General features: G+C 37.6%; 2 protein-coding genes across 2 annotated transcripts; both read right to left on the bottom strand.

The window, feature by feature from the left end:
* Positions 1-7,418: 7,418 nt before the first annotated feature.
* Positions 7,419-7,790, bottom strand: LOC138361043 (zinc finger protein 92 homolog). The gene has a single exon (XM_069320519.1). It carries the CDS (start codon positions 7,788-7,790, stop codon positions 7,419-7,421), a length of 372 nt encoding a protein of 123 aa, XP_069176620.1.
* A 2,801-nt stretch (positions 7,791-10,591) lies between these two features.
* Positions 10,592-13,313, bottom strand: LOC138361042 (putative nuclease HARBI1). Its single transcript, XM_069320518.1, has 2 exons — positions 12,521-13,313; positions 10,592-11,959 (listed from the first exon to the last, which is right to left on the bottom strand). Exons 1-2 carry the CDS (start codon positions 13,182-13,184, stop codon positions 11,595-11,597), a joined length of 1,029 nt encoding a protein of 342 aa, XP_069176619.1. The 5' UTR covers positions 13,185-13,313; the 3' UTR covers positions 10,592-11,594.
* Between the last annotated feature and the right edge of the window lie 11,687 nt (positions 13,314-25,000).

Genomic DNA, 25,000 nt, shown 5'->3' with positions numbered 1-25,000 from the left:
CTACCCTACCTAACCTAACCTAACCTATCTTTATAGGTTAGGTTAGGTTAGGTAGCCGAAAACGTTAGGTTAGGTTAGGTTAGGTAGGTTAGGTTGTCGAAAAAACATTAATTCATGAAAACTAGGCTTATTAGGCAAATCGGGCCATGCATAGTAGGCTGAGAAGTGAGTTCTGGCTACTAGGTACGACATATATATATATATATATATATATATATATATATATATATATATATATATATATGTCGTACCTAATAGCCAGAACGCACTTCTCAGCCTACTATTCAAGGCCCGATTTGCCTAATAAGCCAAGTTTTCATGAATTAATGTTTTTTCGTCTACCTAACCTACCTAACCTAACCTAACCTAGCTTTTTTTGGCTACCTAACCTAACCTTACCTATAAATATAGGTTAGGTTAGGTTAGGTAGGGTTGGTTAGGTTCGGTCATATATCTACGTTAATTTTAACTCCAATAAAAAAAAATTGACCTCATACATAGAGAAAAGGGTTGCTTTATCATTTCATAAGAAAAAAATTATAGTAAATTTATTAATTCAGGAAAACTTGGCTTATTAGGCAAATCGGGCCTTGAATAGTAGGCTGAGAAGTGAGTTCTGGCTACTAGGTACGACATATATATATATATATATATATATATATATAAATATATATATATATATATATATATATATATATATATATATATATATATATATATATATATATAAATATATATATATATATATATATATATATATATATATATATATATATATATATATATATATATATATATATATATATAAATATATATATATATATATATATATATATATATATATATATATATATATATATATATATATATATATATATATATACATATATATATATATATATATATATATATATATATATATATATATATATATATATATATATATATATACATATGTCGTACCTAGTAGCCAGAACGCACTTCTCAGACTACTATGCAAGGCCCGATTTGCCTAATAAGCCAAGTTTTCCTGAATTAATATATTTTCTCTAATTTTTTTCTTATGAAATGATAAAACTACCCATTTCATTATGTATGAGGTCAATTTTTTTTTATTGGAGTTAAAATTAACGTAGATATATGACCGAACCTAACCAACCCTACCTAACCTAACCTAATCTATCTTTATAGGTTAGGTTAGGTTAGGTAGCCGAAAAAGTTAGGTTAGGTTAGGCTAGGTAGGTTAGGTAGTCGAAAAACAATTAATTCATGAAAACTTGGTTTATTAGGCAAATCGGGCCTTGCATAGTAGGCTGAGAAGTGCGTTCTGGCTATTAGGTACGACATATATATATATATATATATATATATATATATATATATGTTGTACCTAGTAGCCAGAACGCAGTACTCTGCCTACTATGCAAGCCCGATTTGCCTAATAACCCAAGTTTCCCTGACATATATATTTTTTTTTTTATGAAATGATAAAGCTATCCATTTCATTATGTATGAGTTAATTTGTTTATATTTGACATAAAACTAATGTAGATGTATGACTGAACCTAGCCAACCCTACCTAACCTAACCTAAACAAACTCAACTACGTCAATAATTTTTGTTCTTAATATAATATAATAATAATAATTCAAATAAACTAACTGCAAACAATTTATTAATAATAAAGAAAATCATTCGGCCTATTAGGCAAATCGGGCCTTGCATAGTAGGCCGAGAAGAGCGTTCTGGCTACTAGGTATGACATTATATATATATATATATATATATATATATATATATATATATATATATATATATATAAATATATATATATATATATATATATATATATATATATATATATATATATACATATATATATATATATATATATATATATATATATATATATTAGTATATTATGGTAGCAGTCTTTCTTGAAAACATATGTTGTTAAATATGACCGAAAAGGTAAGATTAATAATTTTAACATGTATTTTCTCAATATTTCTTATGTTTATTTTCACTGTCAATGGTAATTGAAAAATCAATTCTCCAAAATTTATTTATATTTCTAGTCTGAGATGATGCCTGAACACATTTCGTAATAACTTATTACATTTTCAAAGACTTTAGTTTACACACACAACTGTAACCTGTAAACACTCATTATACATCCATACTTATACTGTACTCGCATTTGGGTGAGGTGATATGGTACAAGAGTTTTGGGTGAGGTGAACAAACTTGGGACAAGCACAAGACAAAACATGAAACAATGGGTATAACTTTAAATATAAAGTATAAATAACACACACAAAAGGAACATTGGGTATGTTAGGGGTGCATAGCATGGTGTTTACATTCTTGTAAAGCTACTAGTACATGCAGCGTTTCGAAAAGGTCCTTAATCTAATGGATAATTTTAAGTAGGTAAATTGAAGCAAAATTTATAAAAAGTTGACAGATACTTTGTAAAAAAAAAATGAGAGATTACTAGGTATATTAAAGCACATCGATAGCTCTGATTGATAGCATTGACAGCTATCACCAGTCGCTACATGGTGTGGGAGAAACACTGTGTAAATCCTAGCATTTAACAAGGCATTTTTGTTGATCCGAACCGGGGTTTCCCAATGCAGGACAACGAGGCTAAGCAGACAGCAGCTTCCCGAGAAGGAGCTGCAAAGAAACACGTACCAGTAGGCGTGGGGATAAAAATGACAAAGGTATCCACCAGATCAACTAGGTGTATATGGATGAATAAATCATCAGGACCAGTAGAATCAACATGACTAAGATCAAAATGCTTAATCCATGTAGCAGAACCAAATAAAGCTTGGAACGTATTAGAACTGGAAGGAATCGTGCGAGTGTGACTGCGGAGGGAACAGCACCGAGCACCCCCAAGCACCCCCTTAAGGTAACCCCAGTAAGAGGGGGGAGGGGGGCAAAGAGGCCCAGTTGTTACAAGGAGAGATGGAGCCACTCCATGTGATGAGGTGGTCATCATTGGGAGCTTGGGGCTCAACCCAGCCACAGAGGTGGGAGGGGGAGCAGATAGGGGTAGTTGGGACCTGGTGGACCAAGCACTCACAAGTCAGGTCGTAGAAGAGCTCCCAGAACCCCATCAAGCAGGGAGAGTCAGGAGCTGCCTGATCTGGGACCAATGTAGTGTGGGCTACAGAGCCTAGCTTTCCATCACAGTCCGACTTGGGGGGCCTGGTCTACCACCCTCACGTCTTAGAAGTTAAAAAGAGGGTCAGATATCAGCATGTAAATGAACGAATAAACATTTCATCAACAAACAAGGCCCCATACCCACCATGGAGCCACAATTAGAGGATAGGACACCCAACAAGACAAAGGCCCCCACCCCCCAGGGGTGCACTGTAGATATACGCCCTACAATCGCAACCATAGAAATCATCAGTCCGTCAAGATATAATGGAAGCTCAGCATGATATAATTGGGCTCAGCAATGAAGGAAAAGATTGACAATAAAGATGTCCTCTTGCTCGACAATGCCGAGTATCACAGTTTTATGGGTGAGAGGGTGTGCCTCCCCAAAAACCCGGTGTCTAAACAAAAGAAAACATTTGAAAGAATAATTAAGAATTGCAAAATGTCACAAGGAAATAGCAATTAAACAGGAGAATTGGGAAGGAAAAATTAAACTTAATAGGAAAAAGTATTCAGCACAATTAGCAAAGATGGCAGCAAGAGCATTAGGCTTCAAAAGGACAGAGGACACTGTCCCATGGAGCATCACACTCTACCATCCGCCAACCAAGCCCCCTCATGATGGCAACGGGCTGGAAAGGGAGGGGAGATGAGAAAGACGAGAGGGTGAAGAATACTGCCCAGTGTAACACCAGTGTTAATAGGTAGAGTGGGTGAATTGGAATCATTCACAGAGACATACTGGAGCCTGTCACTAAGGTAAGACTCTAGGTATTGGAGGGATTAACCTCTTACTCCGTAATGTTGTAATTTAAGAAAGTTAATGTGTTAACAGTGTAAAAAAGTCTTAATGTAGGTCAACAAATAAATAAACAAGGGTACTCATTTCTTCCAAGAGCTGCATATATAAAGTTAATCATACTAATCGGTGCATGATTGGTCCTTTTTTGGGCCTGAAACCATTATGGCAAGAACTAAGTAAATTTTGTTTTGCTAAATAGGATTAAGGCTGCTTGTAGATTAACTCTTTAAAATATTTTAGACAAAATCTGCAGAGTTGATATTGGTTTATAATTGTTGACTTCAGGGAGATTGACACTTTAACCCTCAAACCGCGCATATCATATATAAATGATATCAGTGACAAAACCGAAACCGCGCACATCATTTATATATGATTTCGTGTCTAGCGCTATAATTTAAATGCCCTGCCTGGGATAGGGGCAGCTATAGTACAGCCACGACCGATAGTTGCCAGATGCCACCTAGAAAAAAAATCCAGGAAAACATTCTTGGGTGTTACAGCGTCAGTATTGAGCAAGCCACCAAGGCTGGCGCACGCAACACGAGCTCACAGCACCGCTGTTCAGCTTGTGACCACAGCATCGCCTACAAATACCATAATATAAATGATACTGCTATTATTTAGCAGTGATAGTATTACTGAAGCCCCCTGACTGTGATAAAACTGACCAGGATTCTGATAATAGCAGGATTGTGGTGATATTTAGCGCTGTGCTCCATGGAGGGAGGAGTAAGGCTGTTAGAGGGAGGGTTGTGGCGTCTTCTGACTGTGTGTGGCCACCATTTATTGACTGCACTCACCATACCAGCTTAGTGGTTCGCCATGGTGAACACAAATGTAGATATTTATATATAACGTGTGTATAGTGTGAGATAACAGCGAGAGGAGTAGATTGGGAGCCGCCATTTTGGTGAGGGAGGAGCGTCGTCTGCACGACTTGGCATGGTGTTTACTGGTGGCCACTATGGTCTTTAGGCACCATACCAGCTTATTTGTTCAGGTATGGTGAATAAAACAGGTAGATACTTATATATAATGTGTGTATATAGCGTAATAACACCACAAACAATATTGTTGGATGACAAATATTAGTGTGTCTGGCCTTGAGGGCGGCCGCCGATCAGCTGACTGTGTGAGTAGCTACGTCTTATGGCCTTCACTCACCATACAAGCTTAGATGTACAGTTATGGTGAACAAAACATGTAAATACGTATATATAACGTCTGTGTATAGTGAATAAATACAAAAGAGTATTGTGGGAGGTGAATGAGGGTGAGTGAGGTGGTGTTGAGGGAGGGAGTGGCTCGCTGGTGTTTGGTGTTTCACTCCTCGTTGCTTTTTGACTCACAAGACCAACTTAGTAGTTCGTTATGATGTACAAAACATGCAAATACTTATATATAACCTGTGTATATAGTGTAACAACAGCAAAACTATTTGTTTATTGTTTTATGAACATAATAATTGAATCACTAATATGCACACCATAATTTTGAGTACAGCGATGGTTCACACATTTTATAATATAAATATACCACAATTCACTGTATGGAATAATATTACTGCAAAAAACTAAGAAAAAATCAATCAGAGACATTGAAATAATAAAGTAATAATATATTTGTGGCAACTGCCGTCTGACAGCTCGGGCGGAGTAGACCTCGTCTGGCGAAGGCTCTGCCAACGCCCCTTTTTTGCCACACTTCCCTACCCTATTGCGGCTAAAATATGCCACCTACGATTTTTTTGTTATTTTTTCCGTGATCAGGGAACAAAAATGAGCACTTCTATAAGACGAAAGAATTTTTTGGAATTTTTTTTTTTGTTGCGCCTGTGGGTGTGAATTCCATTTGGGCCCCTAGCGGTTTGAGGGTTAATGGACTAAGGTTACTCTTGCTTTTTTTCCCTTAGAATATCAGGAAAGGTTTGTTGTTCAAATGATTTGTTGTAGAGCAATGAAATGACTGGAGCTAAAAATCTAGAGTTTTCTTTGAAAATTAGGGTTGGTATGTGAACATATGGTATCTGTGCATGGGGTTCATTCATCCACTGCAAATTACCTGATGCTCATCACCACCCAATAAAAATCTGCTATCAGAACAATAAAACTGTCTTTAAACAACACAAAGTCTCTGTTTAAATCTCTGAACATGCTAAATATACACTCACTCTACACATTCTCTTGTGCTATTTACATGTACAAAACTTTGTTCCTAAATGCTAATCCTGATCTGAAACTCTCCCTTGATAGATGTAATAGAACCCACGCGCACCACAACATAAATAAATATATGTTTGATATAAATTGACAGTCATGCTAATATAATTGCCAGTATGGTTTATGTAATTCACAATCATCTTAATATAATTGCCAGTTTGGATAATATAATTGACAGGATTATACGAATCAGAATAATATTATTGCTAATCAAGCTAATATAATTTTGAAACAGGCTTTTTCACCCACAGGGTTATTGATCGATGGAACCGACTACCCACCAACGCCATAACTGCCAAAATGTGCTGAATTTCAAAATATACCAGGAAAAAATCAAGGAAAATGGGGGAGGGGAAGGGAACCTTCAACAAGCTGCAAGCTTCCCGTTTTTATTGAGGCCACTAGGGTTAGTGGCCCTCAGGTAAATCGGGTAAAATATTATTCCAAGACAATTACAGCATAACTGATAAAGTTAGGCTAGAGTAATAAAAATTTCTGGAAAATTTAGAGTGATGTAAATTTCTAGAGTAATATAAATTTAAATTTCATATTAACTTGACTGACAGTTATAAATGCCAATCTGCCTTCAATAAACTCTTTGGTGAAATATTTATAATCAAGAGTATTATTCATAAATATGTCTAAACAAAAAATATAAAATAGACATCAGTTTGCATATGAATCTGATGAGAAAATTCCTTGATTAACCTACATTTCCCTATCAATCAAATGGTCTCATCTTAAGTACGTCTCAGACTGTCTTCTTCACCAGCACCAATGCTAAATAATATTACAACAAAAATGTCCATAACTTAGCTACAGAGTATATTACATTTTAAATAAATTTTCACAGAGAACAAAAACAGAAAGCACATTATTATTTCCATAAATATGAAGAAAAACATTTAAAGCTTTGATTTATCTTTGCTAAACTAAAGAGATATTTCTATACTTATAAGCAATTTTGAATTTTCCTATAGTGTCAGCTTCTCTAGTTCTTGCTTGGTCATCTAACTTTCATAAAAGAACAATATAATAAAATATCTTTATCTTTACCTTTCATGGTGAAGTGTATTTCTCAAACAAAATTGAATTACCTTTGAAGAACATCCAACTGACATTGTGATAGCACACTGTTAGATTAAAGTTAAGTTAATATACCTATATGTGCCACATTATCATTCAACATTCTCTTAATTACCTTCCACACTTTAAGTGTTTAGCCTATTATCTGCATGTATCATTTTGTGCTTCTTCATATCACCAAGACGACTGAATCTCTTCCCACACTCTGGACACTCCAGAGGCTTGTCACCTGAATGCACTAACATGTGGCTTATTATTTTTCCACGTACTCTAAATTTTTTGCCACACTCGGCACATTGAAAAGGTCTCTCATTAGCATGCACCTTCCGGTGAATCTTCATACTTCCAAGACGACTGAATCTCTTCCCACACTCTGGACATTCATGAGGTTTGTCACCTGAATGCACTAACATGTGAGTCTTCATACTTCCAAGACGACTGAACTTCTTCCTACACTCTGGACATTCATGAGGCTTGTCACCTGAATGCACTAACATGTGCCTTATTATAGTTCCACGTACTCTAAATTTTTTGCCACACTCGGCACATTGAAAAGGTCTCTCATCCGCATGTACCATCCTGTGAGTCTTCATATGTCCATGCTGACTGAATCTCTTCCCACACTCTGGACACTCATGAGGTTTGTCACCTGAATGCACTAACATGTGAGTCGTCATACTTCGACGTAGACTGAATTTCTTCCCACACTCTGGACATTCATGAGGTTTGTCACCTGAATGCACTAACATGTGCCTTATTATTTTTCCACGTTCTCTAAATTTTTTGCCACACTCGGCACATTGAAAAGCTTTCTCATCCGCATGCACCATCATGTGACGCTTCATATTTCCACGCTCACTGAATCTCTTCCCACACTCTGGACACTCATGAGGTTTGTCACCTGAATGCACTAACATGTGAGTCGTCATACTTCGACGTAGACTGAATCTCTTCCCACACTCTGGACATTCATGAGGTTTGTCACCTGAATGCACTAACATGTGCCTTATTATTTTTCCACGTTCTCTAAATTTTTTGCCACACTCGGCACATTGAAAAGGTCTCTCATTAGCATGCACCTTCCGGTGAATCTTCATACTTCCAAGACGACTGAATCTCTTCCCACACTCTGGACATTCATGAGGTTTGTCGCCTGAATGCACTAACATGTGAGTCTTCATACTTCCAAGACGACTGAATCTCTTCCCACACTCTGGACATTCATGAGGTTTGTCGCCTGAATGCACTAACATGTGAGTCTTCATACTTCCAAGACGACTGAACTTCTTCCTACACTCTGGACATTCATGAGGCTTGTCACCTGAATGCACTAACATGTGCCTTGTTATAGTTCCACGTACTCTAAATTTTTTGCCACACTCAGCACATTGAAAAGGTCTCTCATCCGCATGTACCATCCTGTGAGTCTTCATATGTCCATGCTGACTGAATCTCTTCCCACACTCTGGACATTCATGAGGTTTATCATCTGAATGCACTAACATGTGAGTCTTCATATTTCCACGCAGACTGAATCTCTTCCCACACTCTGGACACTCATGAGGTTTATCACCTGAATGCACTAACATGTGACGTTTCACATCTCCAGGACGGGTGAATACCTTTGGACACTGTGGACACTGGTGAGTCTTCATCTTCTTTATGACAGGTGCAGTTTGTGAGGAAGGTTTTCTCCCCCGGATGTTGGGAGAAGCGTCAAGGATTGAGTGTTGTTTCTTAGAGTTAGACTTGATGTGAGCACTTGGCGGTCAATGGTGGTGCTTCTTCTATATGATAGGTGCAGTTTGTGTCAAGGTTTTCCCTTAATGCTCGTGCTGGACATCACCGGCGGATGCTGCTAAAATGGTGGCGGTTGTTTACCCTCTCATCACCTAAGCGTTCTAATGTTTTTGTCTGGTTACACACATCATTTTTCCTACTTCTTATTTATGTTTATAACTGGTCATTTACAATTAACACTTGTATTTATATTCAAGTTTTTCAATCAAAGAATGTACTTGAAATTGTTTTTTTAAACATAAAGCCACACGATTATACTTTTTGAAGGAAATAGCTCTCCCATAGTGGATGCGCTACATGCGCATATTTATATATATGTCGTACCTAGTAGCCAGGACCTAGATTCAGGAAGCTCTGTGTATTTCTTCGTAAGTGGGTTTGCTACGAAGGTTCCTAAGTGCGCCCTAAGAAGATGCTTAGGTGCGATTCAATAAGGTCCACTTAAGAAGATATTTAGGTTTTGGGTCTTGTTCACTTACGTGCCGACAGAGGTCACTACTGTGTTTCGTTTGGCCAATCAGAGTGACTGTTACATTTCTAACCTGACCAATCACGCTAATGCAATATCAGCTGTGTTATGTAAACATTGTGGTTCCTCGTGGTATTGTTGTCAGAAAAATCATCTGTTGCAAACTCTATATACCTACTATCAAGAAGAAGAAATGATCTGTGCATCCAGTCATGTGCCTGAAACAATCAAACACTATCTCCTTCACTGGTTTCGACATTGTAGTGCCAGAGTAAATAAAACAAAAAAAATAGCGCACTTAAAATAACCTTTACCATCGTGTATATTACTAGGTGACATCTCGTTACATGAAAATTATCCAATAATCAAAGCACTGGCTAAATATCTCCAGTGACCAACAAAGTGGCCACATTTGACCTGTGCCACACTCATAGTTGGCGCAACCAACAGGCAAACACAGAAGACAAGTGTCTGGCCGCAGCACCAAGGATTAGCTGAGGCCAGCACAAAACCACCCCGTCCTACAGTGCGGCGTCTCCCTCTAACACGCCTCTGTTTATTCACTTTATCTACAGTACAAGACATCAAACACTTTTGAAACCTAGTCATTCTCAACATTAACGCGTCTCCCAACATTTGTACTCGTGCAGTCATCGAGAGAATAGACACTTCACGCAAACTACACCTACTATCAAGAACCAAAACAAACATACTACATCCTCTTAGTATTCATAAATAAATAAGACAAAGAAGATATCTGGGATAAAAAGGAAAGCAAACTTGAGTGAAGAGGAGCTGACAGTTCTCGTTGATGAGGTTAAGAAGAGAGAACGCATAATTTTTGGGAAGCTATCAAGACAAGTCATTACCCAAGATAAACACTGTGCCTGGAGCCAAGTAGCTGTTGCTGTAAGTGGTGTTGGTCTCTGCTCAAGACAACAAGCCGATGTTCGCAAGAAATTTCAGGATCTTAAATCTTCAGTCAAGAAAAATAATCAGGCACTATGAAATTTATTTAAATCTTTCTAATTATAATCTCTAAAAATAGTTTAAGAAATTATAATATTTTGTAATAACAATTGTAAATAAGAACAATATTGAAACATTAAAATGTAACAATTATTCATATCATTAATTTTGCTATGACTTGCATAGTATATAGTGTAATTTAATAACCAATCTACCTCATATAGTCAACTTATGTTTGGTGTAAATATTTACATGTTTTTTGTATTAAAGAATGTTTATCAATTGCTAGGTTTAATTGTTGAGAGTTCAAAGTAGTGACAATATGAAAAAAACATCAGAATAAGAAACATTTTTATTGGCAAAAAGATTAATGGCAAAGATATAATTATTTTATCACATCCCTAATATATGTTTCACCTCAAATTGGTCTAAGGGCAACATATTGATGGCCTATATCATTGTTTTGTGTATATCATTTAAATAAAATTATATTAAATTTTTCCCTTACATGTAAGGTATATTAAACACTGTACTGTATTGAAAGCAACTTTATTTTATAATTAAAATAATTCAATTTTAAGGCTAATGCTGTGTATACACAACATTGGCTAACAAACACTGTTATTTTACAAACCAAAAATTTACCCAGCCATATTATGTACCACATTTCTTAGTGTCTATGAATAAATATTTATTGATATATTTTTCAAACAAATTTTTGGTCTTTTGTCAGATGCATATATTTCTCCTCAGGTATCTGACTTTCCATATAAAGTATAGCAGGATAATAATGTTTCCAAATCAGCAGGTACATGTTTGTAACAGTTTGTTTGTATATTTATGTTTCACTTACATATACAGTATGTGCTATTGAATTTAATAGGTAAAAATCGATAGGATAACTTACAAATAAATCTATGAATCCAATTATAAATGTTTTTGATTTCCGTTATTGATAAATTCTTGAGTTACTGTACTTGTATTTTTATACAAAAGTTCCATTATGTAGTGTTTTCAATTACATGTTTTACTTTGTTATATAAGTATGATTTGAAATAAAAATTTATGAGAAAAAATTCCTTACTACTTCCCTTCTTTGTGTGTGCCCATTTTCATGTGCTCCACCTTCAACATTTTCATTCATTATAAAGTCATCATCAATGATCTCTTCAAGAGGTATTCTTTGCTCAATGCAATAATTGTGCAACAACATACATGCAACTGAAATCTTTGCACATTTATCTGGTTCATATTGAAGACTACCACCAGACCTGTGGAGACACCTAAACCGAGATTTTAACACGCCAAAAGTTTTCTCGATTACCACTCTTGTTCTTGCATGGCTCCTGTTATACAGCTCTTTTGGAGGGTTTTCAGGGTTTGTGAAGGGTGTAAGTAAGTTGTGTTGCAAGGGATAGCCACTGTCACCTGCATAGATATTTAATTTATAAAATGTGCATACATCTTTAAAAATCACTCAATAATCCTAAACCCACACTGTCTTTCACACACTATTTGATTCTAGCATCTGAAGTGGTTGGTTACCTTCCTCTGTCATATGAATACCTCTTGCATTACATACATCATTCTCATTTAATGTTCAGAGGCATATAACTGACATGTCAAAACAACCAAAATGTAATCCACTTCCTTCCATATTTAACTTAATCATCCACTTGTAATCTCTGGTACACCCATGACACATGATGTATATAAACACCAGTTTAAACACATTTCTGCTGATTTCCATTCAAAATTCTCACTCTCATTCTCCATATCAGGGCTAAAACACACTTTCATTTCTTTAATATAAAATCAACATGAATAAATTTCTTTATACTATTCATAATACAATAAGCTGTTACCATTCAATATTAAACAACTTTTATTTATAGACTGTACAGTGTATTTGTTGTGACTCGATAAATAACAAATAGGCAACCTACTGTACTATAAATGAAGGTCATATATATAAAATGCATATCTTACCTAGCAAATAGGAAATGCCAAATTCTCCTGCTTCAAATCTGTCATGGAGTCTGCTGTTAGCCCATATGAAAGCATCATGAGTGCTTCCAGGGTATCTTGCACAGAAATCCATGATTACATTATCAGGATTTGACACAACTTGAATGTTCAAAGAATGATATTGTTTTCTATTTACATATATGTTTTCTTCAACTTTTGGAGCTTTAATGGGGACATGGGTACAATCGATTGCTCCAATTACATTGGGAAACCTACTGATATTATTAAATTTTAACTTAGTTTGTATAATTTCATTCATCTCTGTTGGCATTTTTATTTCTGCTAGTCCTTTTCTGTAGAGAGCTTCCGTCACTCCAGTTATTATTCTTGATACACTCGATTGACTGAGACCAGTTGAATCTCCAATAACACTTTGGAAACTTCCACTTGCATAAAATCTCAGAGCTACTAACAATGATGTATGGGCAGGAATGGCTTGACCTCTTCTAGTTATTCTTTCAATATCATCTTTAAGGTCTTCACAAAGTCTTAAGATCATATGACGTGGAAAACGATAGTACCTTAACAATTTTTTATCACTTACATCTAATGGATATAGACGATCTTTAAAGACTCTTTCTCTCCTTAAAGCTAGCTCATTACGTAAAGCAATAAGCAATAACATTTCAAATGTTTTTAACTGTTAAAATTGGTATTTTTTTGGATGCGTGTCCAGGAACACTATACAGTATTGGGTACCTAGGAAAAATAAAGCATATTGTAATACAGCCTGTAAGATGAAATATATATATACACACACATACTGTACATACATATTTGGGGGTGTACAGTGTGGTGCCCATGATTGTCTATTTATCCTGCCACCTTTCTTCCATCAGCCCCTTGTCCCTATTCAGTCCCCATCCCTCTCTTTTTTTTTTAACAGGCCATAATTAGAGGCCTAAGTATTCAATGACCAAAGTTTTTGTAGTTTATACCCTAACCTAACATCATTTGTTCAGGATGTTTTTCTTTTATGTCTCACCCACATTTAATTTCAAAATAAAACCAAACAAAATAAATTAAAACTGTATATGTATAGCTAAGGTACACCCTTACTGATTACTAGGTGAACAGGGGCATTTGGTGATAGTAAATGATCACATCAGGCAGGTCTCATCACCTTCTCTCATTTTTCATGTTCACCAGTGTTTATTTACTTAATAACTACTGGTATAATATCTTGCTATTATAAAACTAATTCTACTATCATCAAACACATATTTACTTCAAGCTTCAAGCAGAGAATGCATATATAACTAACACGAAGGACTACTCTTCACTAGATTCACCAGCTATAATATTTTGGTCATGTTCCAATATCATAAATCGATCCCAGTGTTATGTAGTAGAGAAAAAATGACTTATATCCAGTTTACGTAAAGCTACTGTGGTGTTTGTGTGTTACTGAGGAAGTCTTGGTTGTAGGGTTGATGTAAAGTCATGACTTGGTTACTGACTTTAATACTTAATATGATTACATGACTAGTAGCTACCAAGCTTGGCGGGCGTCCTGTACGCTCTCTTGTTTACCTCCAATCTCTCTCTGGCGTCCCAGCCGCCGCACATAGAAAACGGATGGTACCATTTTCTGTGAACATGACATCCCTCCTTTTCTTTAAAAAGAATGAATACAGGATGTCTACCATGCTTGTAGCACAAAGCAAAGTTATTGACACAAAGTAAGTTATTACCATATCAAGAGATACTGCATACATTTAACATTAATTAAGCACACAAAGAATTTAAACAACTTAATCTTTTCCACAAAGGATTTCAATGTTAAAAATACATATACAATGTTAAACAAACATGAAAGAAACTGTACTACAAAGTTACAAAATATTGAATGAGATATCTGCATTATTCAAACAATATTAAATTTAGTTTAGCACAATAAGTAAATACTTTTCATTACATAGGAACACAATTAATCATCAAATCGTGTAGGGCGTTTAACATGACGTTTAGGACGAGAGTCCTTAAATGCAATAACATCCCTTGATGAATTGTTTGTCGGGTTATAACTATTTTTTTCTTTTTCTTTTGCACGATTTTGCACTTCATCATTTTCTACACTAGTTGGAATCACTTTGAAATAAGCCATATTACGTGTTATACTATGATCTCTATTACTAGCTGTTACCATAGTTCCTTTTACACTAATCACTTTATATGGTTTTGTATCATACGGCATATCTAACTTTCCCTCTTTTTTCTTTTTAACGAGAACAGTGTCACCAACCTTTATGAACTGTTCCTTTGCACGTTGATCATGAGCAATTTTCATTTTGCCCTTGGCTAGTGCATCCTTCTGAGCGAGACGTTTATCCGTTACCTCGGCTGGCATGACGGGTAGTGCGATTCTCATAGGACGTCCAAATAAAAGTTCGCCAGGCGACTTGCCCAGTGTTCCATGTGGTGTTGCACGGTAGTTCCTGAGAAAAGCATACATAGCTTGTTTCCAGGATCGTCCTTCGGCATGAGCACAGCGTACCGCTTTCATGAGAGGTTGCATGAATCTCTCAACTTCTCCATTTGCTTGAGGATGTAGTGGCATCACACGGCGGTGTTTGAATCCAATATGCTCAGAAAAGTTGACGAAGTCTTGTCCATTGAATGGCGGTCCATTGTCTGTCTTGACAATTTCAGGAATGCCAAAGTTTGAAAAGATCTTGTCGAGTTTCGGGATGACAGCCTTTGCAGATGTGGAAGTGATGATTTCTACTTCTGGATAAATAAATAAATAAATAAATATAAATAAATATGTTTATTCAGGAAAGGTACATACATACAAGTGATGTTACATTAATGGATTGATATATAGATAGAGCTAGTACATACAATGCCTAAAGCCACTATTACGCAATGCGTTTCGGGCAAGAAAAACATTAATATCTAGAACTTAATACTAATTGAGCATAAAGAATAAGAGGTGTTGAAAACAAATACAAATAAAGATAAAAAAAGGGGGAACATGACTGAAAAAGCAGCACAAATACAATAGGTTGACAAACAGTGTTGATTAAAAAAAAATAATAATAATAAAATAAAATAACAGACATGGGTTGACAATAAAGGAGTGAGGTGGGTTACAGGGAATTTATTAGGTAGTGTTTAGTTTTTATCTTAAACTGGTTGAGAGAGGTACAGTCTTTAACATGGTTGGGAAGGTCATTCCACATTCTGGGTCCCTTGATTTGTAGAGCATTTCTAGTTTGATTAAGACGTACTCTAGGAATATCAAAACTGTATTTATTCCTGGTGTGGTGCTCATGGGTTCTGTTACAACCTTCAATGAAGCTTTTGAGGTCAGGATTGGCATTACAGTTCAGCGTTTTATATATGTATAATACACAAGAGAGAATGTGCAGTGACTTAATATCTAACATATTCAGAGATTTGAGTAAGGGTACCGAGTGATGTCTGGGGCCAGAGTTGGTTATTGTCCTAATAGCAGCTTTGTGTTGGGTAATGAGAGGACGTAAATGATTTTGGGTAGTAGAACCCCACGCACAAATACCATAGTTGAGGTATGGATAGATGAGGGAGTAATAGAGAGTAACCAGGGCAGGGCGGGGTACATAATATCTGATCTTAGAAAGAATGCCAACCGTTTTTGAAACTTTTTTTGATATATTTAGAATGTGACCCTGGAAATTCAGCTTGTGGTCGATGAGAACGCCAAGGAATTTGCCATCTAATTTGTTACAAATTTGGGTATTGTTTATTTTGAGATTTATCTGATTAGAGGATTTATTGCCAAACAGAATATAAAACGTTTTGTCAATGTTAAGGGTGAGTTTGTTGGCAGTTAGCCAAAGATGGACTTTCTCTAGCTCAGTATTTACTGTGGCATTTAGAGCCAGGGGGTCAGGACTGGAGTAAATGAAGGTTGTGTCGTCAGCAAATAGAATTGGTTTGAGGTGTTGGGAGGCATTTGGAAGGTCATTAATGTAGATGAGAAAGAGGAGAGGGCCAAGTATGCTGCCCTGAGGAACACCAATGTTGATGGGTAGGGTGGGAGAAATTGTATTATTCACAGAAACATACTGGAGCCTGTCAGTAAGATAAGATTTGAGGTATTGCAGGGAGTGTCCTCTGACTCCATAATGATGTAATTTAAGAAGAAGGTTTTGATGGTTGACAGTGTCAAAAGCCTTACGCAGGTCCACAAATAACCCAACAGGAAACTCCTTTTTATCAAGAGCTGCGTGAATTAAGTTAATCATACTAATAAGTGCATCGTTAGTGCTTTTTTTGGGTCTGAAGCCATATTGACAAGAGCTAAGTATATTGTGTTTGGCTAGAAAAGAGTAAAGCTGCTTGTAGATTAGCTTTTCGAATATTTTTGACAAGTTAGGCAGGATTGATATAGGTCTATAGTTGTTAACATCAGTGAGATCACCACATTTGTAGACAGGGGTTACTCTTGCTTTTTTTAGAATGTCAGGAAAGGTTTGGAGTTCAAGTGACTTGTTGAAGAGCAATGCAATAGCAGGGGCTAGAGATCTGGAGGCTTTTTTGTAAATTAAAGTTGGTATCTCCTCGAGGGCACTAGACTTGGTTTTAAGGGAAAGGATTATTTCATTGACATCAGTGGAACTAGTAGGCTTTAGGTACAGAGACTGTGGATAGTTACCTGTAAGATAGTCCTTAACATCAGTACAGGAAGATGGAATATCATTTGCAAGGGATGACCCAATGGAAGAGAAGAACCTATTGAACTCAATAGCAGAATCAGAGGCTGAAAGCTGACCAACGTTATTGGAAAGGAGTGTTGGTTTGTTATTTAAAATCTTCTTTGATCCCAATATTTGTGAAATTGTGCTCCAAGTTTTTTTAATGTTGCTCTTTATTTGGGTAAATTTATCTTCATAGTATTTAGTTTTGGCTCGTCTAATTATTTTAGATAGCAATAACGAGTAATTCTTTGAGAATTCTTTGGAGACTGTTCCTAGCCTATACTTCTTCTCAAGGTCGTGTTTTTTGTTAATGGATTTAAGTATTCCCTTTGTAAGCCAAGGATTGTTAAGTCTTTTGCTTGTGACTTGTTTAGTAAGCATAGGACAGTGGGTGTTATAAAGGCTAAGAGTTGTTTGTAGAAAAGATTTCACTGCTAGGTTGATGTCCCCTATGTTACCTAACTCGGACTCCCAGTTGACATTATCAGCAGCAGTTATAAAATTGTTTATAGCAGTTTCATTGTGCAGCCTAAAGTTTAACTCCCTTGTCTCTAGAGGTGGTTTGCTAATGTTAGTTAAGAGAAATGTGGGGTAATGGTCTGTAGTGCTATCGGTGATTATACCTGAAGTAAGCGGAGAGGTTATGTTGGTCCAGATGTGATCTAGAGTCGTAGCAGTACTATCAGTGATTCTAGTTGGTCTAGTGATTAAGGGTATGAGGAAGCAGGAATTCATACAGTTGAGGAAGCTAACAGCAGTAGGGTGTTCAGGCTCGCAGAGGTCAATATTAAAGTCCCCTGCGATAATTAGATGGTTTTTGTTCAATCTGTTATCTAGTATTAGATTTCTAAGGTTTGAGTTGAATTCAGACACATCAGTGTTAGGAATTCTATAGACTGCACCCACAGACAGGACAGACTCGGCACCCTTGACTCTGAAACTGGCGAAGATATACTCCCCACAGCAGTCTCTAGTTCTAATTATTTTTAGGCATGTTAGTTCTTGGTGGTAGTAAAGAGCAGTACCACCACCTCTCTGCATTTGACGACAGTTGTGAATTGCCGAGTAGTTAGGCATGTTAAAGAGTTGAGTATTATCCTCTTTCAACCACGTTTCAGTAAGTATAATAAAAGAGAATTTGTTGTCAATAGTTTCAATCAAGGCACTAACATCATCGAAGTGTTTACCTAGGGATCTAACGTTCAAGTTGATTACAGAGATATTGAGATTATCTGTTAATACATTGTTTACATCATGTGCTGTAAAATATCTGCAATTTTGATCATTGAAGTGATGATTGTCATAGATAGTGGATAAGAGGTTTAGTTCTGGGTCTATACTTGTCTGCATAAAAAGGCTGATTGCAGGAAAACAAGGTAAGAATGGCAAATTACAAAATAGAAAACAAAGAAAAAAAACAGATTAAAAATTCTAAAGTAAAATAAACTTAATGGTAATTTTAAGTAAAAAGAAAAAAAAAAAAAAAAAAAAAAAAAAACTTAATGGGAACTAGGAATGTAAAAAATTAACTAGAATAATTAGTAACAATAGATGACCAAAAAAGTAAAAAAAAAAAAAACAATTATGAAATCTATAAGAAAATAAGCTTGCTTACTATACTATTATAAGTACACTATAATTGAATACTAAAGTTACACTAAAACAAACTGAGGTAGATTAAATAGAGATACACTCAGGAACATTGGATAATGAAGTTAATACTAGAGGACACAGGCAAAGCCAGTGTACTATGGAACATGGGAGTAAAAAGAAAAAAAAAAGACAATAATAAAGATGACAATATTATTTTTTTTTTTATTTATTTATTTTTTATTTTTTTTTTTAAACTAAAGTTAAAACCTTTTGAAGGGAAAGGCAGAGCTAGAGTACACAAAGGTAGTTATATGAGATTAGAATCTGAATTCAGGCTATACAGCAGCTAACCCACAGTCACTGAGGAAAGAATTAAGGTGAGCTTCTGTGGTTATTGAATAGGTTTTTCCAGTGTCAGTCCTCCTAGCTATAATTTTACCATCTCGCACAAAACAGTGTTTAATTGTAGGGGAATTTTTGCAGAAGCCACGCAGTTTAAAAAAGAGATTTTGCCTGCACCTGGTCAGACATTCATTCACATAAACAGAGGATTTACTAGCAACTGCAGATGAGATAAGATCAGTCTTGCGGGAGCAGCTATCTAATTTTAAACGAATACGCCTATTATTGGTACCAGATGATTTGGTACCCACTCTATAAGCTGCTTTGATGTCATTTTTTTGGATCGAATAATTTAACTTATCCTGTAATACTTTGATCACAATGGCAGCACAGTCTTCACCATCAGTTTCTTGGGGAAAATCACGTGAAGAGATAATTACCGATTCAAGTAGTTTATGTTGGTCTGTCTCGTCTTGGGTAACAGTGTGTTGTTGTTGTAGGTTGTTCAGATGGTTCTCAAACTGTTGCAAAATTTCTTCCTGTTTTTTAGTGGTTGCATCTGGATTAAAGTTTTTAACTGTGTTCTTGAGAATGCTTAATTCTTGTTCGAGGTTGACGACTGTGGTAGATAGATCTTGATTGTTCTTGTGTAAGTCTACAACTTCATTCTGCAAAGATAATAATGAGCCTTGCAGGTTCATTATTAAGGCCGACTGCTCTTTGATTACTGTCATTTGATCTTCATGTACTTGAGTTAATAACTTGAGCCAAGGGTTATCAGCAAAGCGCTTGAAGTCAGAACAAGGGGCAGTAGCTCGTTTAAGTTGATCCATATGGCTACCTAATTGTTGCATGGCCCGTGTCAGAGACGGCGCTGCGCCCAGCTGAGATTGTTTGTTATTGTTGACGGGGGGAGAGTCGGTACCCCCCACGGCGGCCACCGAGGGGGAGATAGCTGAACTAATCATGTTAGCCTGGCTAGTAGGGTTATTCTTGTTAGGTGTGCTATCTTTCTTAAGGGTCTTACCGGCCTTACTTTGCATGATAACAGGATAAATGTAGGCAGGAACAAATAGGGAAGACTCGTTGATAGGCAGCAGTGAACGTCGGGTAACAGCTTCCTAGCTCCAGGGAGCAACACTAATGAGGTCGAAATGAGAGAATTACGGGTTGGTCTTGTTGGTTTTTTCAATCACATTTAGGTCACTGTGTACTTAGCTGCCTTCGGGTGATGCTACATCATTTGTTGGTAGCCGAGAGCTCAAGGATCAGCTGATAAAAGAGGAGGGAGGGCAGGGCCGACAGGTGTAGGTGTATGCTGTCAATTAACATCAATAACGTGAGATAACGTGAGTGATCATCAATGACTACCATCAAGTACTCTCCAGTTGGTAGCGGTCCGCAGAAGTCCATCGATACTTCCGTCCATGGTGCAGCAGGTAGTGGTGAAGGTTGTAGAGGTGTTGGTCTTGAAGTATCCACTGCAGCTTGGCAAGGGACACAGGCATCATGCATATCCTTTGCTTGACGATCAGTGCCAGGAAACCACACCTTTTCTCGTAGCAGCTGTTTCGTCCTAACAAGACCTTGGTGTCCTTGATGTGCAAGCTTCAGAGCACGTTGCTGGAGAACAGCTGGAATCACGATACGAGTACCTCGCAGCACAGTGTCGCGTTGTTGCGTAACACTTAATTCTGTCTGGATGCGTTCAAGTGCTTTGAATGCATCTTGGTCAACTCCTGAGGGTGGGATGCGTGGAAACTTTTTCTTAGTCAATGCATCCACTGTTGCTTGCAGAGTTGGGTCCTCTAGGGTTGCAGTACGGATTTCATCAAGAGTAAGAGCCTTAGGGACTGCATCACAGGTTACAGAGTGTACATATTCCTCGGCAACTTGCTGATGCTTGGTGATGGTGAAACTGTTGGCAGGATGTCGACTGATGTAATCAGCGGGATTGCCTGCACCCGGCTTGTATTTCACCGTAAAGTTGTATGGTTGCAGACGAAGAGCCCATCTCTCAATGCGAGCTGGTGGTTTGGACTTTGGATTATTGAAGATGGTCTCCAACGGTTTGTGGTCAGTGACCATCGTGGTGAAGGGCGCACCAAGCAGATACACATTGAAGTGTTCACAGCCCCATACAAGAGCAAGAGCTTCCTTCTCTGTCTGACTGTATCGTTGCTCAACATCTGTGAGAGAACGGCTGGCGTAGGCAATTACTACTCTGGAATCTGGTTGACCAGGTTTGTGTTGACCAGGTTTGTGTTGGGCTAAAACAGCACCTAAACCAACAGGACTAGCATCCACCGTTAACTCAGTGTCCATTGATGGATCAAAGTATGCAGCAGTCGCATTCTCTACTAGTGCATCTTTCACAGCATCAAATGCATTTTGCTCGATATCGCTCCAGTACCATGATGCATTTTTCTTCAGGAGCTCACGTAGAGGCTTTGTAATGGTAGCAAAATCTGGAATGAAGCGAGAACAGTAGTTTGCCATTCCCAGAAAACTATGTACTTCAGTGGACGTTGAAGGAGGTGCAGCATTCTTGATATCTGCAACTTTCTTAGGATCTGGAGACAGACCTTTGTCACTAAGTACATGTCCAAAGAATTCAATTTTATGTTGATTGAACTCACACTTTGCTCGGCTTAACGTCAAATTCTTTTCTCGTAAGCGTTGCAATGTTGCACGAAGAGCTTTGTCGTGTTCAGCTTGGGTACGGCCATAAACAATGATGTCATCAGACATGTTGTCAGCATTAGGTATGTCTTGCAATACCTGGCTGATGATGTGCTGGAATACCTCGGCAGCACTGTTAATACCAAAACTCAGGCGCTTGTACCTATACAGACCTCGATGTGTCGTAAACGTTGTGATGAATCGACTCTCCTCATCAAGTTCAAGCTGATGATAGCCTTTGTTTAAATCTAACTTGCTGAATACAGTTGCACCATTCAAGCGGTAGATCATATCATCTACAGTGGGTGTAGGATGGCGTTCACGCATTATTGCCTTGTTGGGAACACGCATGTCCACACAAATGCGTATCTCATCTGGATTCTTCGGCTTTGGTGGAGTGACAATTGGGCTTACCCATGGTGTTGGGCCTGTAACTGGTTCAATGATATCTAGTTCCATCAGCCTATCCAGTTCGGCATCAACTTTCTTGCGAGTATGGAATGGTTGTCGGCGATGTGGTTGGGCAACTGGAATTACATCTGGGTTGATATGCAGATGTACTTTGCTATCAGTATAACAACCTATGGATTTAAATCGATCAGAGAATTCAGCAACAATACCATCAACATTGTTTGCAGATTCCACTGCTACAGCATTAGAAAGCTGAAGTAGCCCCAATTTGGTTGAAGTCTTGTAACTGAGTAAAGACTCCTTTGCATTCCTAACAACATGGAATGTAGTAATGAGCATTGCATTCTTTGACTTAATCTCTGCAGTGAAAGTTCCAATCACTGGCAAGGCTACCTTTGAAGCATAGGCAGTGGCTTTGCCATTATAGTTCTCAAGCTTTGGGAACTGTTTTTTAAATTTCTCATATTGGCACTCAGCAATGGTGTCAATGTTTGATCCAGTGTCAATGAGAACCTTGAGACAAATACCAGCAATGTATACACATGTCTCTGGGTTGTTTGGAAGATCATTCCATTCTGTGATTGCTTGTACTCCATAAGTATAATCACATTCACTGTCATCTGAGACTGGTTGTAATGAAATGTTGTCTTGTACATTGTTAACATTCTTGATTTGAGGTGCAATATTGTGTTTACCACCTCGACCCCTATGACCTGATCCTCGTACAGTGCTTTTATTCATTGACTGTGGTTTCTTTAGTGCAGAACGACACATAGCACCAAAATGACCTAGTTTTCTACACTCATAGCACTTCTTACCTTGAGCAGGACAAACATTACCTTGGTGTGGGTAGTCTCCTCCACAATTGTAACATTTATTGTTGACACCCTCTGATGTGGGTCGTTGTGACTGCTTGAGCCTTGTTCCTTGACCCCAGTTGTGACGTGGTTCTCGGCTAAATTTACTGTTAGGTTTGCCATGATATCTTCTTTGATCACGGTGTCCTCCCTGAACCTTACGTACCTCATCACTGTTAGTAACAGTGGCAGAACCGTTGTTGGCACTGCACTCCACGACACGAGCATCACGTGCAGCATCTTCCATTCGACGAGCAATATCCAGTATCTTGGTAAGAGAACTTTCATCATCAACAAGTTCTAGAGCTCTTCGACGGAGACGTGTAGATGTGCATGTTTCAATTATTTGCTGTTTGATTTCTTTGTCAACATCAGCAAACTCACAATGGGCTGCTAAACCCTGCAGACGTGTGTGGTATTGATCCACAGTTTCATTAGAGAGTTGTTTTGCTCTCCTGAAATGCATAATTTCCATTGCAGTATTTTGCCTTGGTTTGAAATGCTCTGTTAGTTTGGCTTTGGCAGTGTCATAATCTTTGGCACCACCAGTGTCTTTCAGTGTGTCAAAGATGTCACAAACTCTATCACCTGCATAATGAAGTAGAAAGGCACGCTTTCTTTCAGCACTTTTGATGTCAGAAACTATCAACAAATTTTCAAACCTTTTAAGCCATTTGACCCACCTCTGTGACAGGTTTGTCTGGTCACAGTCAGGATCAAATGCAGGAAACTGAGGTATATTTGCCATTTTTACTGAATAAATGTAACTTATCACTTAAATGTTCCTCAGAATATTAAACACTTACTGCACTGTATATGTTAGTCAAGAATTCACTGTAATTACTTTAATTTTGCAAAGCACACAAGCATTTTAATGCAAAAGTTCACAACAGTGCACAATATAGCAGCAACTGACTTCTTACCTAGCCCTTGTGTACATGTGTTGTTCCTACTCACAGCAGCAGCACAGCAGTTGGCACAGCAGTTGGTACAGCAGCAGTTGGTACAGCAGTTGGTACAGCAGTCGGTACAGCAGTCAGCTCAGTGTGATGAATTTTGTAGCACGAAGCGTCGTTTCGTAACCAAAACATCAGGTTTTGTACACATCAATGCGTCGTTTCGTACACAACGTCGGCAGATTCCTCAGTACACAGTTTCTTCAGCACAGCTTGGGTAGCACACAGCTTGGGTAGCACACAGCATCGGTTAGCACACAGCATCGTTTAGCACACAGCATTGGTTAGCACACAGCATCGGTTAGCATACAGCATCGGGTATGGCGCTCACAGCTTCTCTTCCTCCTCCAGGCAGCATGCTTCTCCCTTGTTTGAAACTGAACAAATACCTGCGTTCACAGTTCATCCTCGTCGCCAATGTGGTGTTTGTGTGTTACTGAGGAAGTCTTGGTTGTAGGGTTGATGTAAAGTCATGACTTGGTTACTGACTTTAATACTTAATATGATTACATGACTAGTAGCTACCAAGCTTGGCGGGCGTCCTGTACGCTCTCTTGTTTACCTCCAATCTCTCTCTGGCGTCCCAGCCGCCGCACATAGAAAACGGATGGTACCATTTTCTGTGAACATGACAGCTACGAGTGGTCGAAACCACACTTAAATCCCGAAATGAACTTACGAAGATTTTTCCACTTAGGGTAGTTAATTGAATACGGACGTAGCCGCCACGAAGGCGTTAAGACGGAAAACGCTCTTAGCTAAGAGGAAAAACCTTCGTAAGTACCTTCCTGAATCCGGCCCCAGAACTCACTTTTCAGCCTGCAATGCAAGGCCCGATTTGCCTAATAAGCCAAGTTTTCATTAATTAATATATTTTCTCTAATTTTTTTCTTATGAAATGATAAAGCAACCCAT

This window comes from Procambarus clarkii, unplaced genomic scaffold (assembly GCF_040958095.1).
Source record: "Procambarus clarkii isolate CNS0578487 unplaced genomic scaffold, FALCON_Pclarkii_2.0 HiC_scaffold_155, whole genome shotgun sequence".
Taxonomy (NCBI): Eukaryota; Metazoa; Arthropoda; class Malacostraca; order Decapoda; family Cambaridae; genus Procambarus; species Procambarus clarkii.
Note: the sequence above shows the minus strand (reverse complement) of the source record. Positions and strands in the feature narration are given on the sequence as shown.